The 12,149-nt window shown below is 39.3% G+C and overlaps 1 protein-coding gene across 1 annotated transcript in view; it reads left to right on the top strand.

Annotated features, from left to right (window-relative positions):
- The window catches only part of ZBBX (zinc finger B-box domain containing), a 32,858-nt gene that overhangs the window by 13,004 nt on the left and 7,705 nt on the right, over window positions 1-12,149 (top strand). Inside the window, exons 7-14 of the mRNA XM_044434405.1 lie at window positions 1,463-1,514; window positions 3,163-3,345; window positions 4,144-4,264; window positions 4,787-4,938; window positions 7,154-7,257; window positions 8,111-8,187; window positions 8,802-8,950; window positions 9,648-9,904. Coding sequence (XP_044290340.1) covers window positions 1,463-1,514; window positions 3,163-3,345; window positions 4,144-4,264; window positions 4,787-4,938; window positions 7,154-7,257; window positions 8,111-8,187; window positions 8,802-8,950; window positions 9,648-9,904 — 1,095 coding nt within the window. The remainder of the gene's footprint in view (window positions 1-1,462; window positions 1,515-3,162; window positions 3,346-4,143; window positions 4,265-4,786; window positions 4,939-7,153; window positions 7,258-8,110; window positions 8,188-8,801; window positions 8,951-9,647; window positions 9,905-12,149) is intronic.

The following is a 12,149-nucleotide window of genomic DNA, read 5'->3' on the forward strand; positions in this document are numbered from 1 at the left end:
TAAAATTATCAGTATAAAATAAAAATATAGGATGAGAAAGAGAAGGAAGAAGAAGTTGCCCAGGCCAGATCATATGTTTTAACAATTGAAATGATGTTTAAATAAAAAGGTCTTTACCTGGCGCCGAAAAACCAGTAACGACGGTGCCAGGCGGACCTCTTTGGGGAGTGAATTCCATAGGTTGGGCGCCACCGCAGAGAAAAATTGGCTGGCTTCATTTTTATTTAAGGCTTTTATAGACTGCCCATCTACTGGTGTTTTGGGACCGTTTACAACAAAATAGTGAAGAAAATTAATAAAAAGAACCTAATGCTGTTTGGAGATCAGATCTAGACTGAAAGATTTCCAGAGCTGACCAAAGCAGAAAATTCATTCTCAGTGGAAAAGACCAAAATTTAGTACTGGTGAAGATAGGCATGGTAATGTAAGGTGATACCTGGAAAGCCAAACCCACCTTCTCTAATTGGAAGTTGCATCCTTTTCGAGGATATTTGTGCTTGGGAGGAACTCCCTCCAAACTACTTGTGGGATATAGATAGAAGAATCCCATGTATAACAAACAGTCCGAGATCTAATATTCAGCTTAGGTGTATTTATAGTACTGCACAAACTCAACTTCAAAGATGCCAATGCGTTCTCATTAATCAACTTAATCATTTGAGATATATCTTTGGGAATAAATTCCTGAAGCAACAAGACAGTGGGGATTATAACATTTTTATTATTCCCAACTTTATTTAGTGCTAACTTAGTTCTTTTGTCTGGTGTGAAGTGGTTCTGTTCTAAAATATTTCAATAATTAGTAAGTCACCTGCCTCTTTGTCTAACCCACTTCATTCTAACCAGATTCTTGCAATAGTGGGTGAGAATCTCTTGGCCAAATCCTGAATAGAAGTCATGAAAGTGCAAGAGAAATTGCTTGTTGACTGCAACTACTTTTGTACAGTGATAGAAAATCCAGGCGGTGGCTTCAAGTGGAAGAAACATAAACCACTTGGTTATTGTGTATGTGCAGGGAGTGGGTGCACACTGCCCATTTACTCCTGGTACAAGTGGGAGCGACTGAACAAACCACAAATCCTCCACCATGATTTGTGTATCATGACAGTTATACTGGGAGCTCTCACTTGTGTATCCTCCAACAAGCCAGAGACATAAAACAAGAACAAATCATCAGCTCCAGCTTGTTCAGTGAGGAGTTACAAGAGTTACAAGACAAGAAGCCAGAGTAAAGCTGGAAAGTTTGTGGTGAGGAGTAGGAGAAGGAGTTGAGTGGGAGAGATCAGGCAGCATGTGCTAGCACACTGATCAACCCCAATAAATTCCTGGAGAATCCTGGCCTGTTGCAGTGGGCAAACTTAGGCCAGTATGTCTGAAGTCTCCTTTTATTGGTTATGCAAAAAGTTCAATTCAATGCTCTCTGTTTCTTTTGAATTTAACATATTATTTTTTTTGTCCAAAGGCAAAAGCACATGTTTCAGTTGGGAAACTGAAGGCTGCACAACAGTTTTTGAAAACAATAAATCCTGAATCTAATGACTTTATAAGTGATGAACAGAAGAAGGAAGCTAATAGCTTTTTAGAGGATACATTAGATCTTCCTTCACCAAAAATGCCAACATTCAGTACTAAGGTAATCCAGACATTTTGCTATGGAAAATCATTGTTTGATAATCGCACCCAAAAGCCAGAATAAGATTGCGTTAATTGGGCTTGAATGATCTCAGCTGCCTTCATTTGTGAATTTGCCCCTTCCCTCAAAGGGCTTGTGAACACTGCTGGAGTAAGCCTGTGCTTGGTTACAGGAGATCTGCCTGGAGTTGTCAAATGTCTGAGCTAAGGAAAAAACAAGCGGGGGGTGTTGCTGGGAGCTGCCCAGTTGCCTCACCTTTGCTAACCAGATTTTCAACTGATGAGTCCTTGGATCCTGGATTGGGAGACCTGTGCTTAGCTAATATGTGGAGTACTTAATTTTTCTTGGAATATTGTTCTAAATATCCTCTTGGAGCCTTGAAAACTTTTTATACCTTTCCATTTTCCCTATCTCTAGAGCTGCATGTGTGCTTCCCTCCAGGTAAACCTCAGTAATAAATTCAGAATGATCGGCTTGGTTGTTGCTGAGGTTTATAGTTGCAAGCTTAGGGCTTTGAAATAGAGGGGTCGGCTAGAACTCTCAGTTCTTAAGCCCTAGCACTGCCCTGAGAGACCTGAGAGTCCCCTGGGTTAGGCTGAGGGGGAGATGAGCAGTGGCGATAGTCTACTGGATCATTGCTTGTCCTCCTCACACCACAGGGTGTTTGAGCAGCACCCATTTCGCTCTGAGTGACGCATGAGCGCTGGAAGAGGGAGATATATGTTTCTGTGTAATGTGAATGAATATGTTCATATTTTGTCAGAGAAAATAAAGTTTTGTTCTCCTCTATTAAAAGCATTTATGTATTGTTTTATTTCATTTCTATACTGCCCAAGAGCTGAAATTCTCTGCGGGGTTCGCCTAGGGTTAGATCGAACATAGGGCTAAATTTGGCTTTATTTAATACATAGAGCAGACCCACTGAAATCAGTGGGATTTTCATCTCTAAAATAGAGTTTGCAGTGGTATTGTCGTGTAGCATATTCATGTACAGAATGTAACATGTGCTCTGGTTGCTCTGTGGATACAGCCAGAGCTTTGTGGCTTTTTCCTCATTTGTAGTGAGGCATTTTCCAGGCATATGAATCATAAATTGCTTCTGTTATGCTGTAGATGTTATCTGTGTGGCCTTGGGTCACACAGCGCTTTGTCTGAATACATCCTTAGGGGCTTTTTGGAGAAGATCTTTGAGTTCATGAATTGGTTTATAGTCCAGAATAATATTTCTTGTACATTAAGTGGTATGTGTATATTATCATAACCCGGTGCTTTTATGTACATATTCTACCAGATTTTCAAGAATTTTATGTGTGTGCAACTGTACTGGATTAGAATCAGTGTGGTCAGAGACTTTTGAATGTGGAATTGTATGGTTACACTATGGCCATCACAAGTTGATACACAAGGCCTATGCAGCACTACTTTATTCTTAAATCCCTGGTTCTTTAAATATAGAAGCTTTATATGACATTTCTTATGCATTTGGTGTAAAGGGGGTTTCATTTAATACAAATCAGTTCTCAAAATTCAGGAAACTTCTATGGCACCACCTACAGAAGGCAAGCCTGAAAGCCAGAAATATGGGTCTTTATTGCATGGTACGTTTGATGAAGAAAAATCCTCAAGGTACTTTCAGGAAGCTGTAAATCAGTGGAGAAGTGGAAATTACTCTCAGAAATCCAAGGAAGAACGCTCATGTCAGGTTGGATCAGGTATCAATTAATAGTGGCTAAGTAATAATTAGAAAATATTATAAAAGGCCCATAAGAAAAAGGGGCCAGTATTTGTCACCTAAATTTGTTTATAACTATTATAACTATAGGGATTCGGTGGCACAGTGGGTTAAACCAATGAGCCGCTGGGCTGGTAGATCGAAAGGTCAACAGTTTGAATCCTTAGACAGGGTGAGTTCCCGTACTCTGTCCCAGCTCCTGCCAACCTTGCCATTCGAAAGCATACAAATGCAAGTAGATTAAAAGGTACCACTTTGGTGGGAAGGTAACAGTGTTCCGTGCACTTCGGTGTTTAGTCATGCTGGCTACATGACTACAGAAACTGTCTGCGGACAAACGCTGTCTTCCTCAGCTAGGAAACGAAGATAAGCACCACCCACAAGAGTCAGACATGACTGGACTTTAATGTCATGGGGATACCTTTACCTTTATTATAACTATTCATTTATATACATCTAAGAAGAAGCAAAAATGTACCAGTATGATAACATAAATGTCATCTTAAAGCTTAGAAATAGGAATGACATTGTCCTACTGTGGTTGGTGGGGACATGGGGAACTATTCTGCCAAACCTGCATGCAGTTTCTGTGTGTAAAGGCTTGGATTGTGATTGTCCTGCAATAACAGGAGCAATACTTTATACATGTGAACATCGCTATTCTGAATCATAGCCTTAGGATTTTTTTATTTATTCCATCGAGTCTATTAGTGTTCTAGATGGAATTATCACACTGCATTTGAATGCTCACTAAAAACTTTTCTCTGTGTGTTTATAGAAAATTCAGAAACTTGTCAGGTGCAGACAAGTCCACCAGTTGTGAAAAAAACTTTTGAAATTGAATTTAAAGAAGATAGCTTGAAATATATGGAAAGATTATTGATAAAGAAACATAGAAGGTATTCACTGGTTTGTCATGATATAAGAGGGGCACTGGTATTTTCTAATCTAATCACTCGTTTAATAATACATATTTAAGGTATGCATACAATAATATTAGATAATATTCCTGTGCAGAAAAATGCAGGAGTTTTCCAAAATGTTCATTAGAAAAGAAATAACAAGAATCAATGTATCTTAGGGTATCACATTATTGGTTATGTAGTTAATTATTTCATTTTATTAGCCCTGAATACCAAGCAGTTTCTATAGATGGTTATTTCTGGAGCACTGAGGGGAAAACCTATTGGAATGAATAGTGTTGTGAAGAACCATGGTTTTCTGTTGCACTTGAGTAACTCAGTAGACTGTGACTGATACCCAACAAGAATTTAACATTGCACAGCCATTCTTGGAAGTAGCTGAGCATTGCAGATAGTCAGAACAAAATTCTGTCACATTGTGCAGACAAAGAAGTACAACAGTGTGATACTACTGTAATCTGTATTTTTAAAATATTTGCCTTCTTTCTGCTTTTATAGAACTCCAGTTGACAAATTGCCAGATCATGTAATAGTCAGTGAACTGCAACTTGAAAAATCATTGGTAAATGAAATTCCTGATACTTGGGTTGGAGAAGAGGAAGGAGAGGAGATGGAAGATGCAGATGATATTGCAATTGCTTATTTTAAAGGTTAGCTGGGCTTCTTAAAGTCTATTATAGTTTATATTCCCCATAGATAAGCCATTTGAAGGATTTGATTGGTTAATCAAGCTTGGGGCTTAATGAACTTGATACTAAGGTGAGGGCTACCATTGTGTGATTAACGTGGCAGTCACATATTGACACATCACAATTCAAACCAAAGATTAGCGTTGTGATGTGGAAATTTGAAGTAGAACCTTTTTTCCTTTGTCCTGAGAACCCATTCTCTGGATGATTGTGAACCAACCCTGAAAGATGTGTGAACTAGTCCTGGGGGAAGTAAGTATAGAGAAAGATTGGGCCTACAGGTATCAGCTTGGATTACTAGTCCAGCCTTCATTTCTCTTCCTACCAATACCAAGCAAGAACAAAGAGATAAGATGAAGGTTTACCTGCCTAAGATCTCGGATATTGGAAGAATCCATAAGATAAATTAAGATAAATTCTTTATTCAAAATCTGTTTCACCCTTTAATTTTCTGTTGGGGTAAGTAATTTGGTTTTGTCTCATTTGCATATGTGCTTGGTTAAGGGGAAAAGCTGGGAACATGCTCCCTTTTCCTTCCTTACTGCTAATGAAACCCTGTCTGAGATTTCTGGCAGTCTATTTTTCCCAGCGGGCAAAGGACAATCCCTGGAGAGGAGACTAGCGGAGTTCTGGATACCTCTAATACTTGTAACAGTACTGTTCAGATTAGAGGTGGTAACAGAATATCCAGGATCCAGTTCTACTCTGCTTCCTATACTTTTGACACAAGAAGGCAGTCATGCTTTTATGACCAGAAACCACAGCTCCACCTTAACATGTTTTAAATTTGTTTTATTTATATCCCATCTATCTATCTATCTATCTATCTATCTATCTATCTATCTATATCTCTAGCTATATATCTATATCTCTACAGTGCAGATATTCTTGCACTTGGGACACAGGAATGGTGCCACAGGTACAGGATGGGAAACAAGTGGCCTGAGAGCAGCACTTGTGGAAGGGTTAGGGTTTGGGTACCTGTTGACAGCAGGCTGAAGATGAGCCAGTAGTGTGATGTGATGGTTAAGAAGGCAAATGCCATCCTTGGATATATAGCCAGAATTATGATTTTCGCATCTAGGGAGGTGTTGATACCACTCTACACGACTCTGGTGCACCCACAATGGGAGTACTGTGTCCAGTTCTTGGCTCCACGTTATAGGAGAGACATAACTAGGTTAGAATTGGTTCAGCGCAGGGTCACAAGAATGGTAGCTGGGTTGGGAAGGATGACATGAGGAGAGATTGAAGGAACTGGGTCTTTTCAGCCTGAAGAAGAGGAGATTCCGAGGGGATCTTTGAGCAACTTATAGGTGTGTGAGGGGATGTCATGTGGAGGAGGACTGTGATCTGTTCTACCCTGCAGTGGAGGGCAGGATGTGTTCCAGTGGGGCAAAACTCAAGGAACCAGGATTCAGGTTGGATGTCAGGAAATACTTCCTGATGGTTAGGACTCCTGGAATATGGAATGGACTTCCAAGGGAGGTGATTGAGGCCCCATCAGTGAGGCTGTTCAAGGAAAGATTAGACAGCCACACGTTAAGGATTACATGAGTGGAGCTGGCTGGAGCTGAGGTCAGACTAGATGGCCCAGGAGGCCCCTTCTGTGCTTTGTTTCTTTTTCTTCACTTGGACTTTGGATCTAAACTTTGACCTAATAAATGTAGCATCTGTGTGGTGAACCTGAGTGCCCTTAGGGTGCACATGGTATTCTTGGATCCAAGAAAGACTCTTGTCTTTCTTCTAAGACTCCTTGGGCTGAAGGTTATATATTACAGTATGAAACTAAAAATATGCTGTCCAGATAAATCCTAAAAATCCTGTTTCGTTATCTAAATAATCTCTTACTACCAGTCTTACTCTGTTTCTCCCTACTTTTTTTCTCTGAAAGTATGCTATTGTAATCTGGTACTCATATGACTTTCTGTTCCAGTATTTCCCTATTCTTGGATCTGTGCAGATGAGGACTTTAGATAGGGCCATTCCTACTTAATACAAAACAATACTATTGTAACTACCCGGGTTATTCAGTCTTAGAAGGAAATCTCTCCAAATACCGGGCTAGTGTGTCTTCAAGCTGTAATTATTGTCACAGCTATTTCACAGCAGCACAGGAATTATTGAGTACAAATGTAGAATATAAACAAAGGTTGAAATTTAATTTTAATTTCAGCTAAAGAAATGAAAAAGTACTGGACAAATGTTTTTGAACAAGATGAGCCTGAGGCAGTTCTTACAAACTCTGAGCCCTCTCTGAAAATCAAGATCCTTGAAGATGTAAGTATATTTTGCCTGGCCAGGTTTATTCATTGCACTTAATAGCTTTTACAAATATACCTAGCATAACCATTTACAATGTGATCACCCTGCACATGCAATTTGACTCCTGTTTATCCCCTGACAGTTGATAGGCTGTTTAATAGCTGGCCACATTAATATCTGGTGAGATAAAGTGGGATAGGGAGGTAGAGAAAAGCGAAATGAGTTTAGCAGAATTGAGCATTTTTCCAATTAACCATAGTTAAATGAACAAAACATGAGTTTAATGGCATTACCGATAGAAATAATAGCATATATTTGAGAAGTGATTGAATCATTTGTAATGTTTATACTCTGCCTTTCTAAGAAATATTTGAGGCAGTTAAAATTGAGCCATGTTACATGCTCAAATATTTCAGTTTTTTATGCATTTTACATTATCCAAACATACAACAAATGAACTCCAGAATGTAGCATATTTTCATGCACTGTATGCCTACATAAGTTTAGCCAGTATTTGGGGTTTATTTTTAGTCAGGGTTCACTTCAGTCTAGCCTTTATATGTATTTTTGGTACCTTGGGATATGCTAAGGGAGAGAGGAATTTCATTTGCAGAAAGTGCTTATGCCATTGGGTTTGTCAGTCACTGAATCATAGCCCCTCGCATTTTAAAAAACAAATGCTGAACAAACACATGCTTATGCCATGTGCCACTGTCTATGCTGGGCCAAAATTAGTAATTGACTTTGATGTCAGCTTTTAAGACTTCTGCTTGGATAAGATGGGTTTGGCCCAGTGTAACTAGAGTACCTTGGAGTGAGCCAAGAATTTTTTTATGTATTTATGTATATATGTCTGTTTTCTCATAAGGCTTGTGATGAGGAGCCAGAAGAATCGGCTAATTTTGTAGTGATGGAAGCTGGTTCTGATGAGCTAACTGATTATAGGTAATAATTTCAAATTATGAAGTCATCTGGTGCATGTATTTTACACAAGCAACATTTGATCTACATCCTAGTTGCTGGCTTTACAGTTGTATGATTTTTTTCATATCAGAATATGGCTAAGGGTATAATGGAAAGATCATATACCTTTTCACAGCAGTAAGACGTCTCAGCCTGGTCCTTGAGAGTATCTCCAAAGCTGCATTTGACATCGAACCCTTGGGCAGAAAGAGGTTCAAGATCCCTGGGATATGAAATCAAGAGCAGAGTTTTTAGAATGCTTAACATGGTTTCTTTTCCCTATTTGTTTTCTAAATTGTTTTCTACTTCTGTTTCTGTTTTTTGTTAAAAATACAAAAATGAATCATCAAATATTCTGAATAGCATGAAATAGTAATTATAACCATAATCCAAAATAAATATCAAATGTTTTCAATATAATAAAATGTTCACATAGTCTCAATTTGCATGGTGCTAAAAGCCTTCTGAAATAATTAAAGTTCATTCCCTATATGCATATTCAAGGTATATATTCCATCTCCTATGTAACCTAGGAAGATGCTTTAAAGTGGCAATCTGGTCATTTTTGTGTTCCAATTTTTGTTTTCTATCTCAAGTGGTACCATGTCAAAAAATAAGAAAACTGAACCAGGCATTTTTCTGGCACAAGCTGGCACTATTTCCACAAGGTCACCTCATTCTTCTGCAGTCAACAAAGAAAAGTGTTTAACTTTTCCTCATGATAAGCATGAAGAAACACCTAGAGGTAAGCTTATAACACTTACTTTCACTGTAAAAGCAGCTCCTGTGTCAATGTTGTTTTCTTTTTTGAGTGCATTATCTTTGCTTGTTCACAACTTATAAGCAAATATAATGTTTTGTCCCTTGGATGCAGTGCCAAGAGGCAACTGCTGTGCTTATTCTCAAGGACATATCTTCAGAAAAGCTGCTAGTGTGCCCAGTAGAGCACTGTAGTACAGAACCGATGTCGTATTAAACTTACCAGGACAAGAGCTTTGGCTGTTGGTTGGTATAGAAATTAAATAAATAAGGCAGCTACCTTTTCCTTCCAGACATATATAAACTTGTTCCTGCTAGCTGTGTGGTTAGGCAGGAGAGCAGCATGGATATTTAGAGGTGCCAGTTGAACTTATCATCCCTGAAATGGGCACATTGCAGACATTTCTTAAGTATCTGTCATTTAATCTGCAACCTTTCTGTGGTCTAGGTTTCTCATTAATCTTTTTAATAAATTGAATTTGGAATGCCGAATAAAGACTAGAGGGAAAATCAAATCCTCTTGTATGTTTGTGCAATGCAATGGTTTCAGTGCAAATTTCAGCCTCTGTTTGGCATTTCTGTTTGGATAACCCGGCTGTGTAATAGCAGCCATCTTTACAGTAATTATTGAGAAATTATATCCAGGAAATTAAATTGACATGATCTTTTTCTTCAATACATAGGAAGTGCTCCAACACAACCTGAAGGAGCTGACATTATTTGTGGTTGTTCCAGTGCAGAAGACATGGTTCCCAGCACCTTTTGTAAACAAGCAATAACTGAAGAAGAAAGTGCTAACATAGAAAACAATAGCTTCTGCCATATGTCATCTGAGAATTCTTCTCCTCGATTGGCTCCTACTGAACTTTTCCCTGTGACGGACAGCAAGGTATCATCAGAGGTGAATATAGTTTCACCAGTCACTACCAAGTTATCTGTGGTAAAGAAAGAAAGAAACATAGAAACAAAGCAAGTCAGAAGGGGCCATCTAGTCTGACCTTTGGCTGCACTTGGCTCTGCTCATATAATCCCCAACATGTGGTTGTCCAGTCTTTCCTTGAACACCCTCACAGATGGGGCCTCAACCACCTTCCTTGGAAGCCCATTTCATAGGGGATAGTTCATCACTATTTACGGAATTATTTAAGAGAATCGTGCTACGAGCTACGAGTAATGTTTTGCTTTGTGTGACACACTGGACTTAAAAATGTCATCTTTAGAATGAGGCCATTGTTGTACCATTGGAACCTTTTAGTGGCTCAGGGTCTTCAAAGGGATAAGGTGAGGAGGAGTGAGGGAGGGGACAGCATTGGATGCTGTGGGAAAGAGGTGTTCTTACTCCTAACTCTCCGAATAGATTTTGCACTCAAACAGGAAGGAGCACGGAGACACAGGGCGGCGTTGACTTGCTTTTCATGATAATTTCTAGCGTTTCCTTCATGCTGTCGTTGGGAGCCCTCCAAAGATAATATTTCTCGTCCACATAGAGACTCTTAAAAATGGATCTTGGAAGTACCTATGCACTGAAAGGATAACTCATATTTCTGTGAATTATCCATTATCCACAGATCTTTTCCAAAATGATTATCATAAATGATCTGAACTAGACAAGAAATCTTCAATAAGGGGTGGTGATGGAAAATGCCACCTTTGTTCTAAAAGGATCTGGAGGGCAACACTCAGCTCTTCTACCCCATGCTGAGGAGGAAGAGATCCTATATAACTTGTAACTACTGGCTGGAGGAACAGAAACAGAGATATACAGCTGTCCCTCTCTCTCAGTTCACACAAATACTTCTTTAAGGCTCTTGGGAGTGCTTGCAAATTATAAAGTATTGGTTCAGCAGTTTATGCAGCAGCTACATGCCTTGCTCCAGGATATAGAATCCAGTGGGAAACAGGGATTCTGGTAGTACAGTGGTGGGAAACTTTGTTCAGGAGAGCCATATTCCCTTACTAGAAACTTTCTAAGGGTCTTTGCATGGCACTGGTGAGCGATGCCAGTAAAGACCTTGGCAGGACCAGCAGACTCCTTACTTCCCTTCCTCTCACACCCACACCCCATCCATTCAATTCTCCCATGTTTTTCTGTTTCACTTTTCTCCTTCCCTTTCTCCTTTTCATTTCCCTTCCGTATTCAACTGCTCCCCTACTCTGCCTTCCCCATGGCCGGAGTAGAGTCGGGGAATGGAGAAAGCAGGCCAGAACCTTCTTAGTTGATTCCAGCAGCTGTTTCTCACCCCAAGCAGCTAGTGGGACTGTTTGGGGGGGAAAACAGTTATAGATAACTTAATGATTGTTGTTGTGCACTCATGATTCCCTTTCAAGAGCATCATATTAGGAGGAAATGCTAGACTGGAGTTGGGTCTTTATTAACAAACTTTCCACTGTCTTCCTTAACCTTTGCCCTACATTGTTTTCTTAGATTCAAATGACTTTTTAGAGGACTTTGCTACTTTAGAGTTTCAGACAGCATTTTGTTGTGCTTATTACATTATTTCTATATCCCCCCTCCTCCCAGATTTCAACCAGGCCCAACCCTGCTTAGCTTTCAAGATTAGGCAGTATCAGGCACTTCAGGCTACAGTCAATCCACTTTACTCCTATAAACCTAAAGCTTAAAAGCAGAGGTTGCATTGGATACAGCCTGCACACAGCATTTGCTCCCAGCTATAGGCATGACTAATATGGAGTCACTGAAAGCAGAAAAGGATAGGAAGAAGGCTTGCTAATGGCTTGCTTCCAGCATTCAACTATGCAGGGGCTGAGGATGCTGCTACTGCCCTGTGTTTGTAATAGAACAAAGTTACTGTGGTTGACTGGATTATAGCTTTTGCAGGAATGACTACAACACTGATTTTTTGTCTGCATCTTCTGTAAGAAGTGCTTATTCCTGGATTATTATAGGCATGGCATTCCAGTGTTTGTAACCATTCAAAGTTCTTTATTTCATTGCTATGCATAATTTCAGTCCTATGCCACTCAGGACAAGAATAATGCATGTAGTTAGCCCTAGCTTTTTAATATCCTTTGATATTTAAAGAACAGTTTTACAGGCAAGACTAAACAGTTTTATAGACCCTAAGCTGTTTTGGATTTCTTGAGAAAGAAGAAAAGTCAGGATATAACTACAATATATTATTTATACTAACAACAAAAGCACTTAACAATGTTTTACTTCTTAA

Source organism: Varanus komodoensis, unplaced genomic scaffold, assembly GCF_004798865.1.
Source record: "Varanus komodoensis strain SLA01 unplaced genomic scaffold, ASM479886v1 scaffold28, whole genome shotgun sequence".
NCBI lineage: Eukaryota > Metazoa > Chordata > Lepidosauria > Squamata > Varanidae > Varanus > Varanus komodoensis.